The 25,089-nt window shown below is 38.5% G+C and overlaps 2 protein-coding genes across 3 annotated transcripts; both read left to right on the plus strand.

Moving 5' to 3' along the window:
* The first annotated feature begins 695 nt into the window (after nucleotides 1-695).
* On the plus strand, nucleotides 696-21,523 carry ptpn6 (protein tyrosine phosphatase non-receptor type 6). Of its 2 annotated transcripts, XM_072394041.1 has the most exons (16): nucleotides 3,832-4,362; nucleotides 4,698-4,770; nucleotides 6,188-6,310; nucleotides 7,645-7,839; nucleotides 12,034-12,217; nucleotides 13,143-13,259; nucleotides 13,535-13,663; nucleotides 15,105-15,201; nucleotides 15,320-15,399; nucleotides 15,502-15,648; nucleotides 16,144-16,275; nucleotides 16,372-16,526; nucleotides 18,083-18,150; nucleotides 18,272-18,423; nucleotides 18,703-18,767; nucleotides 20,952-21,523. In XM_072394041.1, exons 2-16 carry the CDS (start codon nucleotides 4,763-4,765, stop codon nucleotides 21,046-21,048), a joined length of 1,749 nt encoding a protein of 582 aa, XP_072250142.1. In that variant the 5' UTR covers nucleotides 3,832-4,362; nucleotides 4,698-4,762; the 3' UTR covers nucleotides 21,049-21,523. The 2 variants fall into 2 exon arrangements, with proteins under 2 accessions (XP_072250141.1, XP_072250142.1); XM_072394040.1 differs by lacking the exons at nucleotides 3,832-4,362; nucleotides 4,698-4,770 and adding an exon at nucleotides 696-857.
* Nucleotides 21,524-22,387: 864 nt separating this feature from the next.
* On the plus strand, nucleotides 22,388-24,989 carry rbp5 (retinol binding protein 1a, cellular). Its single transcript, XM_072394042.1, has 4 exons — nucleotides 22,388-22,851; nucleotides 23,263-23,447; nucleotides 23,783-23,884; nucleotides 24,683-24,989. The coding sequence occupies exons 1-4, from the start codon at nucleotides 22,776-22,778 to the stop codon at nucleotides 24,734-24,736; spliced, it is 417 nt and encodes a 138-aa protein (XP_072250143.1). The 5' UTR covers nucleotides 22,388-22,775; the 3' UTR covers nucleotides 24,737-24,989.
* Nucleotides 24,990-25,089: the final 100 nt, after the last annotated feature.

Genomic DNA, 25,089 nt, shown 5'->3' on the forward strand with positions numbered 1-25,089 from the left:
GGAACCGCTGCTGCCATAAAACAAATCTCTGTGTGAGTGCTACGTACATAAAAGATTTTTTGGCCATAAAGACTCTATCAGCCTACAGAAGTGTGGTGCAGAGCTGGAAACCAAACTCGGGAACCTACGGTATCTCAGCCTCCACGCGCCTCGTGGCAGTTTCAGGCCCGGGAATGTGCATAACACAAGTTGGTGTGCTTCAAAACGAGTCCAAAGCGCATAGCTGAAAAGTTCACAACATTCTCTCTAAATCTATTCTTGATGTGATTAACTGGTTTGAAAAACTCTTCAATTTTTTATTTGTCAGGTTTTTCCTCTAATATGCTGCCCATTGAAATCATTCGGTGGATGTTGGTGCCAGTTCTGGACAGTGCAAATGTTCACACAAAACAAATGTCAAGCACAAAGAGCATGACAAACTTTGCATACATGCCTTGAAAGATGAAGTTGAATTTACATGGAAGCAAATGAGAGGTGATGGCAGGGGAGCCGCTGTTTGTGGAACAGGTCACGAGAGGACGAACAAGGGAAGAAGGAGACAGGAACTTGCACATTTTCTCCTATAGATAGTACGGTGATTAAGAAAAATTAGAGTAAATTACAGGGCGGGAAGACTGAGTGGGCTGGGTCTTGATATCTTATCATAAAAGAGACTGAGGCGAAGCATAAGCCGGGCTGGGTCTCAAGAGTGTGTAGAAAGATGGCTAACTTGGACTAAGAAAAGCTTTTAGCGGTTTGTAATATAATCTTACTGTTTCTGTGAGTTTGACTGTGATTGAATGACCACACAGGAGACTGGGTTTATCATTCCCAATAATCCAAAGAGCTGAGAGAAGAGTCCACACAATGTCTTGTGGGTGAGTTGATGAGTTTTCCCCTTAATCTTGTGCTCAGTTCACCTGTGAATGTTTTTGTCACTGATATGCTTTGATGTTACCTCTGCCTCTTTCTGATGATACAGTCTTCTGCTTTATTCCATTTCTTTTGCATCTTTCGTCTTTCTATTGTTCATTTCTACTCACAGACTGTTAATCTGCAGTTCAGCACGTTGCCTCGACAAACACAGAATAACTTTTAAAAACGTTTAAAAATAGTACCGTGAGCTGAGGAATGCACAACGTGGAAGCAAATCCAAAGCTTGAGATAAAGATATTCTTGAAGGATTTCCTAGAATTGTGGATGTTTTCAATTTTTTTTAACTGTTTTCGTGTTAATTTCTGTAGTTCACGTTTCCATTTAAAAGAAATATAGTTTTTGTATCGGTTATATTAATATATTTAAAAAATGGTAATACAATAAAACAAATGTGCCTGGTTGGTCATGTTGACAAGTTGTTATATGTTGTGGCATAATAACCTCTAAAATGGCAAGTTTTGACAGAAACACACTCATGATGGCTACATAGAGCCTACATACATGGAGCCAAAGATATCAAGGGAATTGTAACAAGGATGTTTGCGGTGTGAAAATGTATAAAACGTTATTGATAAATGCAATTGCATTTTTAGTTCCTAAACAGGCCGAACATCTGCAGAAAGGAACATCTAACTACACAAAATTGTTTTAAAATTTGTTAAAAAAAAAAAAAAAAAGATAGAATTCAGTGTGCAGAGGGATATCTTATTAAGAGGTATCCTTATAGGAGACAAAACTGAGAAAAGGACTAAATCTATAAGTGACTAATTGTTTCAGCTATAGCAGTAAATTGATGTTAACAGTCATGGAGGAAGCACTCAGATTCTTTACTGAAGTAAAAGTATCAATTCAGTACTGTTAAAGACTGGTGACTGAAGCTCAGGATGTGAAAGTTGTTGTTTTAACCCCCAACTTTCCCCGCTTGTAGGTTTACAGTGTCCTCGAGCAAGATACTGAACCCCACATTGCACCAAGGTGTCGCTCATTAGTAGGTCGCTTTGAATAAAAGCCCTTATCTAAGGTAGTATAACATAAAGGTAGTCCATTGTCCAAGTCCTGCATGAAAAAACAAAACAAAACAAAAGGAAAGAATATACAATGTCAGGTGTGATATTATCTCATATTATTGATATTAAAGCATCAATGTGTAAGCAACATTTTACCGTTGTAGCTGCTGGAGGCTTTTAATCTACTTTATATACAGTTTTATGTACAGATAAACCTGAGGGCACATAAGATGATTGATGGGTGTGTAAAGAAGCAAAAACAAAGCCCTGATTCACAAATGTTTTTTTCTCTTATTGTAGATAAGAGAAAATTGTGATTTTTGATGAGATGTTCGATCATTTGATCATTCACCAAGAGGAAATAATGCAATAGCTCGGAGGAAAAAAAAATTTGCATTTGGTGTTATTAACTCTTTAAGATCTGGAGCAATTTTTGAGGGCTCCTGAAATCAGTAAGCCAGGTCTTGGTCTAAGTTTCAAATGTACAACATGGCGGGAAGCTTCAAAGAATGAGCAGATTGTCACTTAATGTACCGAGGAAAGCATTCTGTGAAAATCCTTGTTTGGAAGTATCCGAGTGTCCCCAGCACAGCTGCAATCCGATACATTTTAGGACATCAGTGCAGCTAACTTTATCTAAATGAAGGTCAGACAGGCTCCTCTGAGCAACAATTTCAGCTCACACCAGAAAGTAAATGTATGTAGCTGAAATAATTTTCTCATCAACCTGCATAATGTTCCCACCCTCACAAGAGAACCTCTGAATATCCAAATGAAACAACTGAAAACGGACTTTTTAAAGTTAGTGGTTCAAAAATGAGTCAGTATTTTAGAAAAGTCGCAATTTTTTTGGAGGGGCTGCCATGTAGGCCTACGAGGGCAAAGAACTGACTGTATGTATTTTAGATGCGTGTCATATTGTCCATTGTGTGAAATATTCATTTTAACAGTAACTCAAGCTTTTTAAGTCAATGTTGTGGAGCTGAAAGTATTTCCTTTAAAAGTGTAAAATAGCACGAATTAGAAATATTTAACTACTTAATTCAGTGATTTAGTGAATTAAATCATTTACTTTCAGCCACTGCAACATTTCAGAGCTTAAATATTTTCTAAAGAAACAGAACTGTACATGCAATAAAGCCATAAAAATGTAAACAGTAACAGTTTAATTGTTTGCGTCACGGCGATGCAGCGAAGCACTTTGACCAAATCTGTGACCTGTGAAAGGAACAGAAAAAAAACAAAAACCCGAACAGTATGTGTGAGTCGCTTAGCGGATTTCTGCATTTGTCTCACAACCTGAGTTGTGAGGCTCTGCCTTGTCAAAGGGGAAGAGAAGTCAAACCAGCTCTAACTGCTTAACACAACAATGTGTGAGGAAAGTAATGCAAACTGCAGAGCTGCAGTAGCTGGCGTTAACCACGACGACACCTGCAGGCTGCGTGTGTGTGCAGGGGCAGGATAAGGCTACAGCGTGCTAAATGTTGTAGTTTTCTCCGCTTTTCTTAAATGTTTCCCGCCAGACTGTTCACTGGCTTCGTGAGAGGACTTTATGTGAATGCACATATAACTCTCACATCACTTTGTTTGTGTGTTTGAGACAATTTGTGGAGCGGCTTGTGTCGTTAGTGAAGCTAAACCATTGTTATGGTGCAGATGTCTGTGTGTTTTTCTTGCATTATGAGGAAAATATCTCTTAAATGCTCCTTGTGTTTGCAGAAAACATTGCTTCAGTAAGTATTAAGCAGCAGTATATCGATAAGAATAGCTCACTGTTGCAAATGCTTTACCAGCTGAAACTAGCACACACACACCCACGGATTCACAAATACAGAGAGGGGTGTGGGGGGGGCCTGCAAATGAGGAAGTGCTCTTTGACTCTGATGTGTGCTTCATGCACGCAAGCGTACACACCTGGAAGTAGAGAACAGATAAGCATAGCAGACAGGTGGGCAGGCAGAAGGGAAAAGCTTTGCAAATACTTTCTGCGTGGCAAATTAGAGGCTTGCTCACAAAGGCAAAAGAAACTCAGACTGTGTACGTTTTGGATGTTTTATTCCTGTCACCACAATGGAATCGCTGGTCTCTTGTGATTCACCAATGAATGGAGCCGCTTGAGCCACCTCTGCTGGTGTTTCTGTTCAGATCTGCACGGGAAAATCAAACTGATGGAGTTGAAATCTTCCCTGTTTTCCGATAAGAGTTTTTGTTGTGGTCGTCATTAAAAAAAGAACAGACAGAGGCAACATCTCTGTCTGCTGGAGGAATTCCGGCCTGTCAGCTATTTTTGTTCCTGTCTTGCTTTCACTATTTTGTGAAAGGAGACGTAAAAAGGAAGGAAGAGGAGAGCGAGAGAGAGGACGAAACAGAGGAGGAGAGACCAACGAATACAGGGTGAACGTCAGTGAGTGTCAGTTGTTTTCGAGAGCAGCTGAGAAGAGTAAGTGTTTACCTGCTTTTGTACAGGGACGAAGAGGGGCTCGGTAGGAACAGTAATGAGTGGAGGAGAAGTGTCAGAAAGAAATGTTATGCGGGTTGATGGTAGTTTTTGTTATTGTGCTTTGATATAGAGGGGTAGTTTATATTAGATGGGAAGATGTTTGTGTCAGAGTTTGACTTAGTGTGTTGAAGAGAAAATGTATGATAATGAGTGACTTATCTTCAGTTCAAACGAGCTTAAAGTGAGGAAGTAGTGACGAAGAGACTGTTTTCTGTCTTTCACAAGACTAGCGATCCAAAAAAACTTATACTTTTGATTCTGAACATGTGGCACAGGTAGAAGTGACTCTTCACCGATCAGTCGTCTTCTCTTTGGTCCCAGATAAAAAACAGGAGACAACATGGTTCGGTGAGTCAAGCCTCTGCTGGACACTACAATGCTCCATTTATCACATCTGGTGGAGTTCTTTGTCTTATGCGCAAGGCGCAGTGACAACTTCTCTGTTTCCATTCCTCCTTCTCTGTCTATCGCCAGCTGTCGACTCGTCCTGCTCTCTTCTTCTGTCATGTGATTTGTGATGCCTTGTGTGCTCAACAGTGTCTGTTCGAGAAAAGAAAATATGTCATAAATTACATTTAAGTTCAGGAGTTGAGTAAGACATCTGCACCCTCATTTGTTAACATTCAAGTTCTTCGGTGTCGGGCTCCTTTCGTCACGAGCCGCCACGACTTCGTGTTTCTCAATTCATTTCTTGTGTAAAAGCTGACTTATGGGATCCCAAAGTTAAAAGCACAAACTAAGTTTAATTGAAAGAAAATGTGCACTAACGGAATACTCTATGTTATCAAGTGCAACACTTTATTGCTAACCATACATTTGTAACCATACCTTTGTAGTGAGGTTGCAAAGCAATGTCATCTGAAGCAGTTACACTGAAGATGTCTTACTATACCTTTAGTCATCAATAACCTCTTTAAAATGAAGTTAGAAGCAGCTGACTGGGTTGTGGGCAACTACTAAAGTGAATTTAAAGTCTTGGATGGTATTTGTTCTACTGACTAAATAGTTGGCCCAAACTTAATAAACATGTTGAGTCCATGTGCACGTAACTGCATTACGTTTAGTGACTTCATGGTGTTGCTGAAAAGGTTTTTAAGCCAGACCTTTTCAGGAATTTGTGGGCTTTAGTTGCGTATGGCCGAACATCTGTATTTTTGCTACGATGGCGTTTTGCCTTAGTTGAATCATTGATTAAGTGTTTTATAGAGGTGTTAACACAGAATGCATAATTACAATGGTTTCAAATCAAAAGTCTCTGCTACAGAATAAGCAGCGTAAACAATGCAGGCTGCACACTTTATTTTACGAAGAATAAAAAACGTATGAAACTGAGTGATAATGATTCGTTTCTGTATCAGCGATGCTGCTAATTATTTCCTTTATAGTCTAAGAACATCTAAAAATTGTGACAGATTCTTGTCAGAGGGTACCAAATGCCACAAATAAGAGAAGACGGAAATAAAGCTTTTCACAGTTTCAACACGACCAGCAGTAGCTGAATGAAAAACATTTTATGTGTCATTTTATTCACATTCATCTTGTAGACAAAAGAAATCTGCCTTTCCTTCAGTGGTGATTTCAGAACCAAAACTGAGTTTCTTTGTGGAAAGACTTTGTAATTTGTCTGCCAAGTGATGCTGAACTCGCATAGTTTCTGAGCTGAATATGTGCTCTTACAGTACAGTGTGCTTGTGTGGAAGTTAGTTAGAAGTTAGTTAGTTATACTCAATATGTGTGTATTTGTATTATATGTGTGCTGATGCAGGTGGTTCCACAGAGACGTCACAGGCCTGCAGGCTGAGGATATCCTGAGGGAACGGGGCATTGACGGCAGCTTTTTGGCTCGACCCAGCAAGAAAAATGTTGGAGATTTCTCCCTGTCAGTCAGGTAATAATAGAAGATTTTTAAAGCACCAGAGAATATCATCTTTTTCTTTAGCTCGAAGCTGCTCTTTCAACGCCCACATGGATGGTTCGGCTCAACAAAGGCTTTTTTATTTACTTCCTAAATTCTTCCGCAGACTTTAAATGTCACCGTTTATTACAAAACTGAAAAGATGTGCTGAACTTAGATGGAAACAAAGTTTTCTGCTGAACTAGATGGACACGATAAAAACAGCTTTGACTTGTGATGCGCAAATGATACTTCCATTTGATTGGATCTAAATTTAGTTTTATGTATTTGAAAGACAGGAATACAAAAGCTCAATAAGTACAGCAACACTGACTGATTAAACTACAGATAAATCTGATAGCTGCTGATTTAACATCCTGAGACCTTTGCTTTTTGGCTCAACTGATGTTGTAAATGAGATGTAATTGATTTTAAGATTAAGTTTTATTCATTCAGTGCTGCAGCCTATTCCTCTAAAATGTTATTCTACATGTACACTGATTCACTTCTGTTGATCAATGTTGCTTACAGGTATATATTTGTTGTTGTGCAGTTACTACATCCGTTAATCGGAGGCATTTTCTCATAAGCAGGCCGTAAATGTGGAAGAAAGGCAACAGCCATGTGGGCCAGTTTCAGAATCCAGAATGCTTGAAGGGAAGATATCTGAAATATAATGGCTGACAGTGGGGGAATCTGATATTATAATCAAATGCCAAAACAAGTGGTAGCAATTCATATTTTACCTGCCCTCTTGTCATTTTTGTAGAACTCAAAAGCACTGTCTTGTCTTTGTCTGGCAGTTGCTGCAGGAGGTAATGTGGGTCATTCGCTAATTGTATGGTTGGTGTTCTGTGAAAGTGCGTCTAAGCAAAGCATTAAACGCTTTTTATGTTGTTCAAAATTAACTGCTATGTGTGCATGGTTGATTTAAAACCGCGTTTCCCTATTACAGCTAGTAATAAAAATACTGCTTAGTATGTGTAACTTATTTAAAGAATAATAGTAACAAGAAGATAAAAGAACAAGCTCACAGGAAAGAATGTGATTGTATCTGTTTTTGCTTTTTTTAAAAATACTTAGTCTGTGGCCTTCTTCTTTGCTCTTTTTAAACTTTGCCTCCAATGAAGGCCGAGGTAAAAGACACACAAAAATACCATGGAAACACTTATGGTCCATACTCAAAAGGGTTTGATTTTTTTATTTAAACATCCATATTGTTACTTTCTTCTATCGTGCTATTAAAGCTTTCATACCTCGTAGGAATATTTCACGTCGAGAAAAAGCTTAACCCTGTTCTTATGTCCTGACTTTTTTCCCCCCGCCAGGGTGGGTGAGTCGGTGACCCACATACGCATCCAAAACACAGGAGACTACTATGACCTCTACGGAGGAGAGAAGTTTGCCACCCTGTCTGAGCTGGTGGAGTACTATACGACGGAGAGTGGCATCCTTCAAGATAAAGACGGCACCGTCATCAATCTCAGATATCCTCTAAATTGCTCCGACCCCACCAAGGAAAGGTGTGTGTTCTCTTATGACACGTCTCCATATTCACAAGCAGGCCTTTCAGCAGGGTAATGTTTAGCCCTTTCTGTGGGGCCTGCACATTAGCTCTGGGTTTAGGTATATTTGTGTATGGTTAGGTGGTTAGGTCAGATGAATCTGCTATGACCTGCTACATTTCCTCTAACTGGTTCAATTTTGTTGGTTGTTATTTCATTTACTTTAATCTTTTCTTCTGTGGTAAATGTCACTTTGAAACAGTTTAGGTATAGCAGCATCTCTGTTTCACAGTATGAGTAAAAGAAAATACGCCCAGTCTTTTGAGCTGTTGAGGCTTCATACCTACAACTGCCAAACTGTTACAGCTTTTGGATTAAGTATTGACATTATCAGAGGTGGGAAGTAGCAAAGCATTTACTCAAGTACTTTACTGAAAAACGGCTGCATGTTACTCAAATGTGCAAGACTACACGCTTTTTTTCCTCAGTACTCCACATGGATGCATTCTTATAATTCAAGTGATTATTTAAGATCCTCCTCAAAGATGTTTTAGTGTATATAAAAAATCCCCATCTGAAATATGAATGTATGAATATAAATTTCTTGCGTGAAGATCTGAAATCTATGATCAAGCAGATTTTTGTTTCTACAGTTGAAGAGCTGGACAAAAGATGATCCTGCAGTACTTCACAGTAAACCTGTCAATGTAAGCGCTCTGCAGGTTTCTTCGTCACATTTAACCTGCACATTTGGCCCCAAACTTGTGGTTATGGCACAAAATTGTCAAAAGTCCACGTCCTCAAGGGAAGACAGATTGCATTTTAGCAGTCAGCTGTCCTACCTGCAGTAGACAGGATTGGAAACAAATCCTGATGGGCGAGCCAAGCTCACAGTTACTCAAACCGGGGACAGAGGAGAAGTACATTTTCGCCATTTTAAGTGACTAAAAACAGGTTCAAGCTATATTTTTGATTTTTTTTTACACTTAACTTTTGAGTCATGTTTTTTTAGTGTTCATATAGAGCACAACCATGGATCAATGACACGGGCCGCAGACTACGCATGCAACAGTGATGTTCTCTGGTTGAGAAAATGTAGTTCCAATGTAAAATTCTCTTCAAAGGCCAAAGTGTAGCGGTGTAAAAATCCATGACACAGCGTTTACTTGAATTTCTGTAAACGACTGGGATTCGAGTTACTTTAGATAGCTAAAATTCGTCTTAACTTGTACCTGCATTAAATAGCTGTAAGAAGGACTTGTTCCTCAGCTCCTGATTTGAGTTGAGCAAAGCTTCATTCTTTCAGCACAAGAATTTGAAAATATCCTTTCGGTGTCAAACTTTGCTCTTACCTCATTCTGCAGATTGAAACAGAAACATATAGCTGAAGGGACATCAAGCAAAATGCGTTTTTCTTTTAAAAATTGAGAATAAACAAAAAGATGCTAAATGGATAAAAAGAAATGGAGAAATCATTAACAGAGGCTTGAAAAGGCTGCTACTTTTGCATGAAGATAAAAAGAATATTTATTTTCCTGTACGACTAGACACAATATCAGATTGAAGTTATACTTTTATTGTGGCAAAATTCTCAATAACAATATCAATGCCCTATATTTAGCTATGTGTGCTATTAGTCAAATTAATCGAGTTTCTTATGTGTTTTTTTATTATTCTTTTTTAATTGAGCTAAAAATCTGAATATAAAGAAGTGGAGAGAGAGTCTGTAACCATAGCTGTGCAGAACTATATCTTTTATTAGCATGTAATTTAAGTTTCTAAGACAAAACCATCTATGTCTTATTAGTACATGTTAAACTCTGTAGCATGTCACTTTTTATAGCAATTAAAAAACTAGATCAGATGCCATTTCATCTCAAAAATAGAGATAAACAGATAAATGAATAAAGAAATAGTGTGCCCTAATTAAAACATGCCACACATTCAGCTTTGACTCTTAAAATAGTAAATAATGACTCATGAAGCTCAAACAGCATGAAATGCTTTATTATTCCGCTGCAGAAGTATTTTTGATTGCTTGCTTTTATAAAACCATGATAGAAGATCATCTGCTGTCTGAAAGCTATAAAGTACCAGCTTAATTTCTTGTGAGTTTTTTGCATTTTTGTAGACTAAAATTTGACATTTAAGATTAGATTAAACTATCTCAGCCTTCAATTACACAAGGAAAGCATTTTTAGACCATAGCTTCACAATCACTCAAGTGGTTTCACAGTCTATGCCTTTGCACTGAAAGTAGGCAGAACATTTAGTAAAATCACTGAGATTGACACGAGCTATGATGCCGTTTTTACAGTGAACAATTTAGGTTTGACACGCCTTACAGTTCGCTTAAGATAAGCTAATAAAAATGATTACATTAGGAGAAGCTCTTACAGCTCTGAAATGGAAACTTATTGTTTTTGTACATATCATATAGAGCTGAATAGAGTTGTTCTGTTATTTGCATAAAGAACATAGCATCTGGGTTTTTATTCAAGATGAAATTCTATTTGAGAATTTAGAATTATTGCTCTCATAGCAATAATTCCTCACAATGAAAACTTTAATTATTATTTCTACCTAAACATATATTTTCTAATTCAACATTTGTACATAATCCAGTTTTGGGTATTGCATCTGTTCTTACTGGTAAAAATTCTCACACTCAAGTGTGTGGTTAACGTAGTTACTTGATACAGATAGGTTGTCTGCATTGACCTCAAATAATCCTCCCTGATGCAACAAACATTGCAAGTTATGTGCTGTTTGTCGTAAGTGGGGGTTATTATTAGTTTTGTTTTTGTTTTTTTATTGTTTTTTAAAATCTACCCAGCTTGTACTTTTGAAATTAAAGAACTTTCTGCTGGAGGTGGTAGCTAACTGACAGAGTTTCCCTCTTGGCTGGAAACACTGAGCAGCTGTAGGCTGCTTAAACTAGGTTGATGTCCAACTAGCAGTGATAAACTTAAGCAATAAACCTCCTATGAGTCAAGGAGGACACTACTTTTGTTGTATCTGACAGCTCTTCACTGAAGTTGGAAGCTCTACCCTTTGCCCCCCCCTTCGTCCTTCTATCTCTCTGTGTCAGTTGTCTAACTTCCCTTTTGTTGCTGCGGTTGGAAACTTTAAGTTTTGACACTTTTGAAAGCAATGGCCAGACCCTGCTTGTCTTCCTCTATTGCACACTTCATCATGTTCTTGCTCACTTGCTATCTTCCTCATCTAACCTAAACTGTCTCAGCACAGCATGATTCCACGGACCTCAGCAGGTTCACCTTGTGGTAAACTAGATTTGATGTCAGTTCCCAGAAATTATGCATTCTAATTAATTTGCCTTCACATTCATGCTTAATTAAACTTCTCCACCAACTGTCCAGTCTGGATCAGTCACTGCTCAGTGCTGGACAGTCTTTAGCTTCTGCTAAACTGCACACACGACAGGATCTTCTTGCAACCTACTGGAAATACAATCCATTAGGTGGAGCCTTACTTAATTTTTGGACAATGAAGTAAATCAAAGAACCATTAAAAAGCATGCTCAGAGTTCATAAGGATGTTAGGCATGGCGTGATGTACGGGGAAGGTAAGGGAGGGGCATTGGTAGCTGTTACAAATCGAAAGGGGGTAGGCTATAAATACTTTGTCCTGTTCAGCCACGAAATCTGTCATCAGAAATTTTCCGACCACAACACAGGAAGTTTAGAAGAAGAAATCGAGAACTGGGCCTAAAATTAAGTTACATTCAACATGACTGAGCGTGCAATCACACACACCAGAAACACACACGCTAACACTCAGTGTATATATATAACTGTGTATAACTATATCTCCACATGCTCTATATGCTGCTTTGATCTCTTCAACTAATGCTATACTAAGTTGTGGATCTCACTGTAGAGTGTGTAACAGTCCAGTAAACCACATCACTCTGTTTCTGATAGCTGCTCAGCCTTGAAAAGACTCATGGCCGTCTTTCCCTTTACAGTCACAGCCTCAATGGTTCACTGCTCTCACACTCTGTAGGAGTAAAAATGATCAATTTATTTGTTTTTCAGGTGCCACATGCATCAAGATAGAGACAAAAGACACCGTCTGCTTATTTGTGTTTTTTGCAGATTGCATAACCACAAACAAACGTTTAGCTCAGAACATGTTTAAAAATAGTCAATCTAGAACTTTTTTTCAACAATTTGTGTGTTTCCGTCTCAGGTGGTACCATGGTCATCTGTCCGGCCCAAATGCAGAGAAGATGCTCAGTTCACGGGACGAGCTGGGGACCTTTCTGGTCAGAGAGTCACTGTCCAAACCCGGAGATTTTGTCCTCTCCGTTCTGACTGATGAAATGAGCAAAACTGGTGGAAAGAGGATCTCTCACATCAAGATTATGTGCCAGGTTGGTGCCCGTCCTTAACGTGTGCGGTGTTCAAGATGTATAAACATATATATAAACACGTTTTTTTCCTTTGCTGAGAATATACAGAAAAAGCAGACCCTGAGAAAGATTCACATCACACAAAGATAGTGAGGAATATTCCCAGGGTTTTGCAGTGCACTTTGAAATAAACTCTCATTTCCCTGTCTTATGCAACAACAGACTGTTGCTCATTTTTCAACTTTCAGAGGTTCTGCAATAGTTTCTCTTGTGTACGCAGCAAATACATACATATATATATCTTAAATTATGAAAAATCTGCTGCTAACGCTCCTCTCAAAAACAGCTCACAGCTCATTTTCATGAACTGCGTATTCTTACGTGGTCGGTTGCTCTGTCATCATCAGGGCCTCTGTATTTTATTCTTAGCTGTGGCTGGCCTCACAGAAAACACCATTCAATCCTGATGTAACTGGGAGTCATTGTTTCTCCACCCTGTTAGGGTGTAAAAGATTAGTGTGCGATTACTGAAAGGGTCATAAAGGCCTTTTTATTAGCACGCAGTTGAGATTAGGTAAGTTTCTGGCCTTACTGTGCTCTAATCCACCAAGTCTGTTTCAGAGGAGTGTGACTTTGCTGTGTGTGCTTGCTGAGGAAATCAGTTTCACAGCCACTTTGATGAGTTTTAAGCATTGGCTGTTTTGTACTTTTGAGCTCCAAAGCTGTTTATTTCTATTTTGGTGAACTGACATTCTGTTTGTGTCACTTCCTTACAAAGGCTTATTCCTTTTTTCCAATTACACACGATTGTTGATCATTCCATTTAATGCATGACTTTTCACTCCTTCAGAGTGTTGCTTATAGCTTCATAGTTTATTTTTTACCACACAATCTGACACTATCTGTTTGTGTAAAGCATGGCATGTATGCCTCTGTGTTTGTCCAGAATGACAGGTATACGGTGGGAGGTACAGATATGTTCGACACACTGACAGATTTAGTGGAGTTCTACAAACGCAAAGGCATCGAGGAGATCTCTGGACACTGGGTTCATCTCAAACAGGTGAACATGTTGATAAAACATGTAAAATTGTTAAGCATTCCACAACATGTTTCTCACTACTACCTCAACAAAGTGACTGCCGGGGATCTGTGAAAAAAAGAGACTAAACTTTTCAAATTAATTTAAAGAAATGAACAACGCAGCCCACAGATAGGAAATATGACTCACACGAATGCCTTTGTCTTTATGATGAAGTTGTGTTTTGTTCTCACTGGCTTTTCTTTCATCTCTGTTGTGAAATTTTCCGGCCTCTCTGTGCCTGTCCATCCCGGCAGCCATATTACTCCACCAGAGTGATAGCAGCAGATATCGACTGCAGAGTGAAGCAGCTGGACCAGACCGCAGAGCAGCAAAAGGAGGGCGAGGGGGAGAAGAGCAAGGCTGGCTTCTGGGAAGAATTTGATGTAAGATGTAACTCAGCCTCGGTCATATTTACATCACCTTTTCACACCAAGTTGTGATGAAACAACTACTGGGTTGTCCCGAAGTAGGCAAATGTAAATTGAATATTAGTCAACTCTTTCAAAGACAGAAATGCCCTTCAGCCTTTTTCCTCTTGCTTCATTAGTATAGTGCAATAATTAGCGTAGAGGAAGGAATGCTACCATCTTGTGGTGGGGGAACTGTCATCTACTCACAGACTCTGAGTCATCTGTATCAACATTAAAAGTTATTTTTATTTAGAATAAAAAATAAGTAACTTCCTTAAAAATAATGTAAATGGGCTTCCATGAAAGATTTCTGGAAATTTTTGAAAAACGAGCCCATTGTTACAACTTCAAACTGCTTCTTCTGACCAGCTAACTTCACAAAACCAAAAGATGTTTAGTTGATGATACAAGTTGTGTAAGAAAAGTAATAAATACTTAAAGCTGGAAAGCTGGAATCAGATCTTTTAAAACATTTTACTTAACAATGTCCATAAATCAAATTTTGCTTGATTGAGGTGTTGGAGGAGCTATTCAGATTTATTTTCATCAGTAAAAATACAGTCATTTAAAGCAATGTTCTACACTTCTACATGAAAAATGCTGATTTAAATTATTTTTTTTTTAAATAAGTATTAATAGTAGAATTAAAGTCTGGGAGTTGTCCATCAGATATATTACCATATATGACATCAATAGATGATTATCACACAGCATTAATATGCTCAATGCAGCCTGTTTCTCTATGACCCACTTTTCTGTATATGTACAGTTTTATGAACAGGGTCAACGGATGAATCTGACAGGTCATGAGATTATAAGAAAAAAACAAAGCTGTGTTTCACAAATCTGTTTTTGGACATTCTCTCTTTGATTTTTAGTGAGATATGGAATCATTTGAGCATTTGTTTAAATTAAATCATAAGACATTTATAGGAAAAGTCATGTTTAGGTCGAGTTCATGGTAACGTACAGAGAATCTGATACGTGACCTTGATCACACACTGGAAATCTGGAAAAGTTTGAGAAAAGAAAATCAAACAAATGCCATATTAATCCTCAGCAGTTTTCAAAAGCATATTATAATATTCTTTTTAAAAATGTTTTTGATAAGTAACTAGTAACTAACGTGGTTACATTTATGTAATAGAACAGAAAGTACAATGTTTCATGCTGAAATGTGGACAAGTGAACATATAAAGTTGCATAAAACAAAAATACTTTTCACCTATGATTATTTGGTAAAAGATGTGTTCTTAGCTCTGGTGGTCTGACCTCTGGTAGTTAAGTTGTCTTGGTATTGGCCCAGTGAGGATGTAAAATATTGTTCCCTGTATGTAAGAAATTGTAAAATACAGTAATTTCTTTGTATCTGTCACAGTTAGAGTTACACAGATGTCATTTCTCCTCCTCACAGGCTCTTCAAAAGTTGGAGGCGAAGGTGAAAAAGAGCAGAGAGGAAGGCCAAAGACCAGAAAATAAGAGCAAAAACAGATACAAGAATATTCTTCCCTGTGAGTTTCTCTTCTTCATCCTCTTTTTTTTTTATTATTCTCTAAATAAATTTCGGGACCAAATATCCTCAATCTTTCCCACCATTTCTTCACTTCCTCTATTTATTTCCCTCATAAGTCAATGACACCAGAGTCATCCTGGAAGATGCTGATCCCAATGTTGTCGGCTCAGATTACATCAATGCCAACTACGTCAAAGTAAGTCCCTAAAGTCACAGTAGCAGCCCAATAAGACCTGATAGAAAACTATCATGTTCAATATGTCAGTGTACCAATTTCTGCCTCTCTCTGTGTTTGCAGAACAAATTGAGGGAGTCTGAAGATAAGAAAGTTTACATCGCCACTCAGGGATGCCTGTTGACGACCGTCGATGATTTCTGGCAGATGGTGTGGCAGGAGAAAACGAGAGTGATCGTCATGACAACAAGAGAAGTCGAAAAAGGCCGGGTCGGTATCAAAATTACAAATGCAGATGCTGATGTGGAATTTACGTGTGTGTTGTCACGATACTCTTGAAATGACAAAAACCACACAGAATATCTGCTCATCTCTAAACCTCTTTAATGTATTTTCCACTGAGAGAAGAACTGAGGAAGAGCTGTAGTACAAGCTCAATGCAAATCATCAACAATGATCATTGTTCGCTTCTGTAAAGCATACTAATGCGGCTCAAAGATACATGGAAATACACAGAGTACCAAAAAATACAATATTTTGAAGTTCTTGTGTTTCAAATACATGGGCCAGACGTAGCCATCAAACAGGCCAGGGGGGTCAGGCAGACATGGGTTCCAGTTCATAAGTCATGCAAAATTAAACATGTTGCATCATGAAAATATTCTGTAAACGGATAGAGTGACAACCAATCATTTAAAAAGAGTAAATGACACACAGAAGATGAAGATAGACTTTATTTGAATAATATTTTTCCCATTTGTACAGAATAAATGCGTGCCGTACTGGCCGGACCCTCATGGCACAAAGGAATTCGGGCCCTACGTGGTGACCTTTACAACAGAGAGGGATGCTACTGATTACAAAGTCAGAATTTTGGAGATCTCTCCTAAAAACCAGGTGACTTCCAAACCTCTGCTCTAGCTCATCTCTGTATATGTTACTGGTCTTAATATATTTCTGTCATACTGACTTTGTTTTTTCTCTCATTCCCAGCCAAAAGTTTCTCGTACCATATGGCACTACCAGTACCTCAGCTGGCCTGACCATGGCGTCCCTCAGGAGCCAGGTGGTGTCCTCAGCTTCCTCTCTCAAGTCAACTCTAAACAAGATGAATATCCTGGTGCTGGTCCCATGATCGTTCACTGCAGGTATTCGACAGCTGAAGCATTAATGGCTCATGTCGATGATGCTGCTATCAGCGAGATCATAAATCCTCCAGCTGTACAGTGTGCTGAAGCTCGGGAATAACATCTGTATTTGTTTTAATGCTGTGTAAATATTACAGCAGCTGTTTTTTTTTTTTGTTACATAGTCCAGCATTCATAGATAATACTTGAAGGTTTAAGATTAAAAGGAACATATTTTCTGGATAAAGATTAGTGCAGTAGTAACTGAACAAAGGGCTTTAAGTCAACTGATAGTTTATCCTGTAGGAATTTTTCCTGTGTACGGTAATTTAAGATATACTGAGGCTGCTTGGTGTTATAAGAATTTATATGATCCTCGTGTACATATATTGACTGGCGTTTTCACAAAAATCTCACAATACTAACCAGATTTCCCATATTTCTTTCAACAAATCTAATCAACAAATGCACAAATAAAAAACTTTTTACACAAGAGAAAAGATAAATAAGAAACACCAGTTATTTAGTTACGTTATCTAATTATCTCACAAAACTTTTTATTTTACTCCTGAAGGAGACCTGACCCAGAGCTTTGAAACACTGGCTCCAGCAGCTGATATTATGCCATCAAGTCCATCTCATATTGATTTTTAGTAATAGGCTGATTAGTTGATCAGACAATGAACCAAGCTCATTTTTGAGACCATCTGCATTATAATGTAAATGCTTACTTTGATCAGACACAAAAAATGTGATTCTGGCCTCAAATACCAGCCATCTGTCACTGTGCTCCATAAATAATTGAAATCAGTCATTAAAAAACGTAAAAGTTACAGCAACTCTTACAGTAAAGAACAATCATTTTCCATATGCTTTTATGCTTTGCGTATTTATTTAAAAGAAATTCCAGTTATTCTGAATTATGCCTGCTCCAGGAATGGCTCTATGGCATTATCAGTCCGTTTTAAAGAAAGAGACTAATATGAATAATATGAAGAAAACTAAATTGTGGAATTTTGGTATGAACTCACCATTTTGATTCAACCATGTATTGTGAATACATACTGACATTTGTAACATCTCAAATCCCCTGCACTGTTAACTGTAAAAGCAAATAGAGTGGTTGTCCTTCAATAGGAAGTTTGGTAGTCCAGTCCCCAACTCCTCCACCTGTGGGAGTTTTTAAAGGCACGGTAATGAATGCCACATTGCCTCCGACACGTTAATCAGTGGGTGGTTGTTTGAATGACTGATGTGCTTACCACCATGCAGCCCTAAGTGGAGACAATTTACTTTTGAAATGAAAAGGTACTGAGCAACTTTTAAAAGTGGAAAGCCCTCCTGCCTTCATGGACACACAGTACATGCAACTAAACCAAGTCAAAATGTTAAGTTATCCAAAAAATGTGGTTTATGACCAACTCCAGCTCTCATCCTGCTTAGTTACTGAGCTTGTTAGCATACTGATGTTAGCACACATGTCTGTTGATAAGTGTTGTCATGATGATGTTCACTTGCTGTTAAATGTAATCTCTATTGATCCCAACGTATATGAACTGTGTTGTGTATTTTTACAGTGCTGGAATCGGTCGAACAGGCACAATTATTGTAATTGACATGATTCTTGAGGCCATCGACTCTCAAGGTAAGGACTATTTCAAAATAATCAATTCTTGAGACTTTTTTCTTTCGTGAAACATACTGTTCATGATTTATTTCCTGTGATGTCACACTGTCTCTCTATCTTACTTCTCTTTTTGCTGTAGGTCTGGACTGTGATATTGACGTTTCAAAATATATCCAGATGGTACGAGAGCAGCGCTCTGGTATGGTGCAGACTGAGGCTCAGTACAAATTCATCTATCTGGCTGTATCCGAGTACATACAGACCACCAAAGCCAAAGACCATGCCTGCATGGTGAGAAATTGGGACACAAATTCCAGTTTTTATAGTTCACACACCAAGATTTTTTGTAGCAAGCCTTTGCCCTTTTAGCGTCTGTTTTGATCACCAAAGCCAACGAGTTCAGTGCCAGCAGCGTGATACTTTATCAGAGTGGATTGCGAAAGACAAACTTTGACCCAAAGAGACAAAACAACTGACCACAAAGACTACACTAGCAGTGCAACTTTTCTCTGTGTATGACTAATTCTGCACCGGCCTTGTGTGAAACATCTTTGTTTGTCTCTTCATCAGGAAACCGACACTGAGTATGGAAATCTACAACTCAAACACCAACCAGCAAGCAGGAAGGTGTCAAAGTGAGTGTGCTTACATATGTATGAATTGGATGTCCTTCATACCTTCACGCCACTTCTCAAAATGTCACACTGCTCACCCATTTTCTTTGAAAACATAACTTGCTTGTTCTGTAGTCACTGTCTGCAGGCTCATGTCAGCATTTAGTAGAGTAGGAGCTGAGCTGCAGTGTCAGGAGCCATTGGATAAAAAGAGGATGTACTCTAGTTGCAGCTGGACTTTGTTTTAAACCTTTTCTTTTTTCTGTTCTCATGGCTACAGTGCAAAAATATGCATTCCAACACATCTTTTACCCTTCAATGGCAACATGTGTGTTTTAGTCAAAACAAGCGCTGTTTGTGGTGTAGTTTAAAACCACATGACTATTTTGATTTACACAAACTGTTTTGGTTCAGGATAATAGAGATAAAGGGTTACAAAACGTGATTCCTTTTGCTGCATTACTGCTTTTATTTGATTGTGAAAGAAAGTGGTGTAGGACCTGCTGCAATATCTGAGAGTCAAAATCATGAGTGTTGCAGAATGAACTTTTAATCAATAGGCCACCAGGGTTATAACCACAAGTGTCAAGGATGTGCTGATGGTCTGTTAAGTTTGTTTAGACTATAACTAGAGCCATCCACACAGTTTGTTGTAACTGTGTACCATAAAGAGCAAATACTTGGTTCTCTTGCACTAAATCTCAGACTATTTTTATCTTAAGTCTTTAATAATGAAGATTTTTTATTTTCATTAGCTTTCTAAATTGACGAAACATTATATCAGTTGCTGCATACATGCCAAACAACAAATCGATTAATTAAGTCACTGAATCTGCTTAATAAGTTTCACTCCTGGCTGGATATGAACCAGCAAATGATTGCTGATCATTATTTTTTTCTGCTGTTGAACATTTATTTTGTCAAAGAATAATGGTGCAATTAACCTCAATCGCTCTGACAGACCATAGTTGTTCTGAATCAAACAGTCTTTGTAGCAGTTATTATACCCAGATGGTAGAGATCTAAATCTGCCCCCGTCCTAGAAAGTCCTTTATCTAATACCCTTTTTACACCAAAATGAGTGAGCATAAGCAAGTTTTTCAAATGCTGGTGCACTCGCTGAAACAATGGAAATGACCTCTTTCTTACAGCCAGCCTTTATTTTATTTTAAGCCCTGAACTTCTGGTTTAATTAAACTAATCAAAAACGATGCAACATAACCTAAGATGTCCTTTTTCTTATTCTTTGTGAAAACCGGACATTTTTTTTACAGTTTTCATGACATGACAAGGCTCAGGATGAGATTAAAAAAATAATCTATTTTTTATTTTTTTGTGTTTTGACCCAGTAGAACCCAAATAAAGCGACTCTACTTCAATAGAGCTCCTTCTGGAGCCACAACTTTTTTATTTTTTATTTTTTAAATCATGCGACAGTATTCTTAAACATCTGTATAGAGACTGTTGGTGGAGTTCCCCTTTCATTCCCCAGACATTTAGTGTCGCACTTCATGACAAAACAAAAATTTTAAGTGACGGGTTGAAAAATACTCAAAATCAAAGGTACAGAAGTAGAGATACTAGCTGTGAGTCCTTCCTCCTGCATTTGCCATAATGCAATGTGACAATATAATTCATTAGTCACCTCCCTGGCTCACTCCACCTGATGATAACACCAGCTACTTGTTGGAAGTCATAAAATATTTCTTTTTTTCAAACTCTGAAAACCTCCTTTAGAGAAACAGAAGAAAACGTACATCAGTTTTTTTTACACATCATGATGCAAAGTGAACCATTAATGGATAACAGCAGTAAACAACAGACAATATTTATTTCTGAGTACAAATTAACTTCAGAAGCTTTTTTTGTCTGTCACTTTGTCTGAGAAGGGTATTTTGACTCCAGGAAGTCCATATACAATCTGAGCAATGTTTGATTATCCAATTAGTAAAACAAAAAAGGACACAGACACTGTCCAGTTCAGTCTGTAACACTGTAAACTCTGACCCAGTTGGAGTTCTGAGTATTTGGCTGGCAGCTTAGAGTGACTGATTCAGGAGCGGCTGCTCTGTTTTTTTTTTTGTTTGTTTTATCTCTTATGCAGTAGCCCCTCTCATTAGTCCTGAATTATCCAGATCTGTGTCTGCTGGTAATGTTCAGTCTCTGAGGAAATCACTAATCACCTTTGCTTTTGTGTCTTTTCAGAAACAAAGAGGATGTTTACGCGAATCTGTCCAAAGGAAAGAAGGATGTGAAAAAGCCCAAGTCTGACAAGAAAAGTGGCTCGGTGAAGAAAAGATAGAAGAAACAGAGACGTTCCACTATGTTGTATTTATGCAGGAACTTTTTTGTTAAAGAAGTGTTTCAGCGGACACCACCCAAATTAAATTTAATTCTAAAAACGAAAACGAGAAAACTTGCAATTTCATAATCCATATGAATGATTGGATGATGTGTTTGTTAAAAATAAAGGTGAAATATGTGTATACTCACTGCATGGAGATAATTGTGTAAAGAGACCATAATCTTTACAGCATGCTGCTCTGATAGGAGTTACATCTCATCACCCAATTGTTAGTGTTGGACTTTAGGAGCAAATTAAACTTTTTAGCCACTTTATATAAACTTAATAATGAGAACATGAACATTTAGTGGGTTGTTACTTTATCCTATGTTCAGTTTAACTCTGCCTGAGGCACTTCAGATAGTAACGAAAACTTTTGTCATGTCTCAGTTGTAAATTCTTCAAAATTAAAACCTTTGCAGTTTGAAGCCTCCATTAATTGTAGACTGAATTACATTTTGAGCCTCTTTGGAAGTTAAAGCCATTGATGACACATGGAAATTCAAAAGATGGATCAAAATCAATCTTATTTCTCTTGAAATGTGTTTGAATTTTCTTCTTTTGTGTTGTATTCAGTTTTGTACAGGATCCATACCGGTAACAGTGTAGGATTTTCTCTTTTACAGACAAATTTGCCAAAGATAACCAGTTATGTTTTTCAAAAGTGTTTTAACATCTTTATTACCCCTCCCACACACACACACACACACACACACACACAAATAACTCAAGTTAAGCTTAAAAAAAAGTGTATGAGAATTCCTACAATGAGTAACCTGATAGACAGAATTCATTAAATAGTAACAAGAGGCAGTCTCGATGCTGCTGAAAGATGGATTACGATTAATTCTCAACGTCGTATGAAACCTGACGTAAGAGATGATTTGTAGGGAGAGTGTGATCTCGCGAGAATTCAGCCACCTCGCAAGGTAATATCGAATGTGAGATAGACATGATTTAACAAATAAATATAATTTATATGGACCTGTTTTACAATTATTTTTATATATACATATATGTATAATTAACGTTTCCTCTATTGTTTTTCAAACGGATAAAGATTACAGAATGGGCTTTAATCGTAATGCATTAAGTTGACAATTTACATAAGATTTCGTTTTATCTTCAAAATAACGCGTAATAATGCTCGCCAACTCCCTTTAAGTCAACACACCAGTATGCTTAGTACATAATCTCTGCACCTACCACATGTTTTAGGGTTGCGAAGCACCGCCTCTGCCTACAACTGATCCTCTGAGAACAGCTCGAATAAAGAAGAATGAACCTCCCCCCTGCAGAAAACTGCGCCCCTGAGAAATCTCCCTGCCTGCCTCAGTGAGTCACAGCTGATTGGAAACTGTTGCACACATCGAGTGAAAGTCCGCACCACCAGGGAAGAGTTGCAGACCTTAAATCGTGGATCATCCTGCAGCATAGCCGACTCGTAATCTCCGTGCAACAACCAAACCGGGAGGAAACATATTCATTTTACTCACAGAGTCGTTCAATCCAGGCATTGTCCCAAAAAAAAAGAAAAAGAAAAAAAGTTACGCAAGAGAAACTGATATCACCCAAAGCGGCCGCTGAGCTGTGGGAATCATTCTCTACTGGAGAAAAGAGAAAACAAATCAAAGCAGATAGTTAAGCTCGTCTGGAGTTTTGAAATCAGCAAAAGACAAGAAAAAATGTCTAAACCTAATTACTCCGGCACGTTTCACATGGTGGAGCAGGATAACATGGACACCTACCTCGGAGCTTTAGGTACGAGTCTTTTTTTTTTTTTTCACCGTTACACCGATAAAGTACTTTCCTCTTTCTGCCTCACAAACTAACAGCGCTGTTGCTTTAAATTGTAATCAACTTTGTGCGTGTGTGTGTGTGTGTGTGCCTCTCTATGTGTGTTGCTTTGTTGCTATGAGATAATCTATAAAGGTACCCTAATCTTCAAAGACTGATTTCATAATGTGGACCATCTTCATTTGCAGCAGCGCATTAGTGTGATGAAATGACCACCTCGTCCTCTACATGACCTCAGACTCACACACTCACACAGTGTATGTTCACACCGGCTGCTCTGAGTGTGACAGACTTCTTCTCTGATGATAACTGTGTGTGGAAAAGTTTCCGCCCTGTGTGTTATGAGAAAATTCTCTCCTCTCTCTCATCGCTTAGATATCAATTTCGCTCTGAGGAAGATTGTGTGTCTGCTAAAGCCCACCAAAGAAATCACCCACGACCCGGCCACAGGTGCCATGAAGATCCGCACTCTCACCACCTTCAAGAACTTCAACATGGATTTCATCATTGGGAAAGAATTCACTGAAGATCTGGGGCCTGTGGACGGCCGCACTTGTCAGGTGAGTGTTTTTGTTTTGCTGAACATGCGCGCTGACTTGTTCGGATAAGGCCGGTATTATGTATGATAGAAGTTTTCTTTGTTTTTTGAATTCCTGACTGTAGTCGATCCACCTCCTGCTGTCATTTCTGTGTTGTAACCACAATCCCACTCTCAATCTCCTGCCATCAGAGGAAATAGATGAAAAACCCTCCCACTGAGATAACAGTGCATGACCAAAATAAGCAAAGAAGGAAAAAGAAACTCACAAAGCTGATTGCTGCTGTGTGGATGAATGTATGTGCTACTTTACATACTAATTACATGCACTAACACGGTGTCTCTGTGCTCATGCAGACAACAGTGAGCTGGGAAGGAGACAAGCTGGTTTGTGTGCAGCGTGGAGAGAAAGAGGGGCGAGGCTGGACTCACTGGCTGGAGGGTGACAAGCTGCATTTGGTGAGGATGTACAGCTGAGAGAGAAAGAGGGGGAAGGAAAGGTCAAAGCAAAGGGTAACAGCGAGAGGGGGGGGTGACGGAACAAGGAAAATTTTAGCTTAAAGGAAAATGATGCTGAAATTGATATGCTAAATGAGGGAAGACATGCAAATAAGGGAGTATTTGCTCATCCATTCTCTTTTACTGATGCAGTGTTTGCGACCAAGTTGATGTTTTTTCTTTTGAGGGTTTGTTGAGTTCTGTGAAAACGCAAAAAAACCCAAAAAAAACCAAACAGCAAAAGTGGCAAGAAGAGTCCTGAAAGCACATTTTTGTTACGTCAAACTCAGAGGTGCTCTAAAAATGGTTAAAGCTTTCAAACAATCAATCATTGTTCCACTAATACCTTTGTTGCAGTGGGGAAAAAACAACGTGTTGTTGATGCTAAACTTGGGAGGGAATTTGGAAAGAAATGCCAGCAAGGATCAAGGCTTAAGATGGTGGATTTTAGAGGTTACACAAAGCAGGAGACGGGAACAGGGGGAGACTGATGAAGAGAGAGCTTGGAGCTGGAGGAGGAAGGGGGGGAGGGGGCTGGAAGATAAGTGGATGGTGAAAGAGAAGGAGACGGATTACGAGGTCAAAGGATGAGGGGAATGAGAGAGGGGGAAACTGTTTTGGATACAGTCCCAGATTCGTGTTGCCTATCATTCATGTAGCTCTTCTTTGATGTGCCAAACTGTCATATTGATTCTCACTGTTCATTAACACCCTCCCCCTTCCTCTTTTTTTCTCTTTTCCTCCATCTCCTCTCCGCAGGAGATGAGAGTTCAAGGCATTGTTGCCAAGCAGGTCTTCAAGAAGGCTGACTGACGACGCTACGAATGTGCTGTAGTGAATGACCTCATTTGAATATTAGTCGGTACAAGATCTGAATCATGTTAATAGCATGTTTATTATAGTCAACAATGTTTGGAATGATCACAATAAGACTATGAAGGACTGTTCTGTGTAGCTTCTAACAGAGAGAAGCGGAGTAAAATGACTTTGTAAACATTCCTCACTTGTTTCCTCATATTGCACATTCATATCTTCACAATGTTATAAACAAATCATACGTCTGCCATGTTTTGCTTCTGCGTCTTCAGTGCAGCAGTACATGCTACATGAGGTTTTACAGTTAAACAATCTGTGTGGGGTATTTTTACTCCTTGTCACAGGTTTAT

This window comes from Leuresthes tenuis, unplaced genomic scaffold (assembly GCF_036924035.1).
Source record: "Leuresthes tenuis unplaced genomic scaffold, fLeuTen1.0.hap1 SCAF_10, whole genome shotgun sequence".
Taxonomy (NCBI): Eukaryota; Metazoa; Chordata; class Actinopteri; order Atheriniformes; family Atherinopsidae; genus Leuresthes; species Leuresthes tenuis.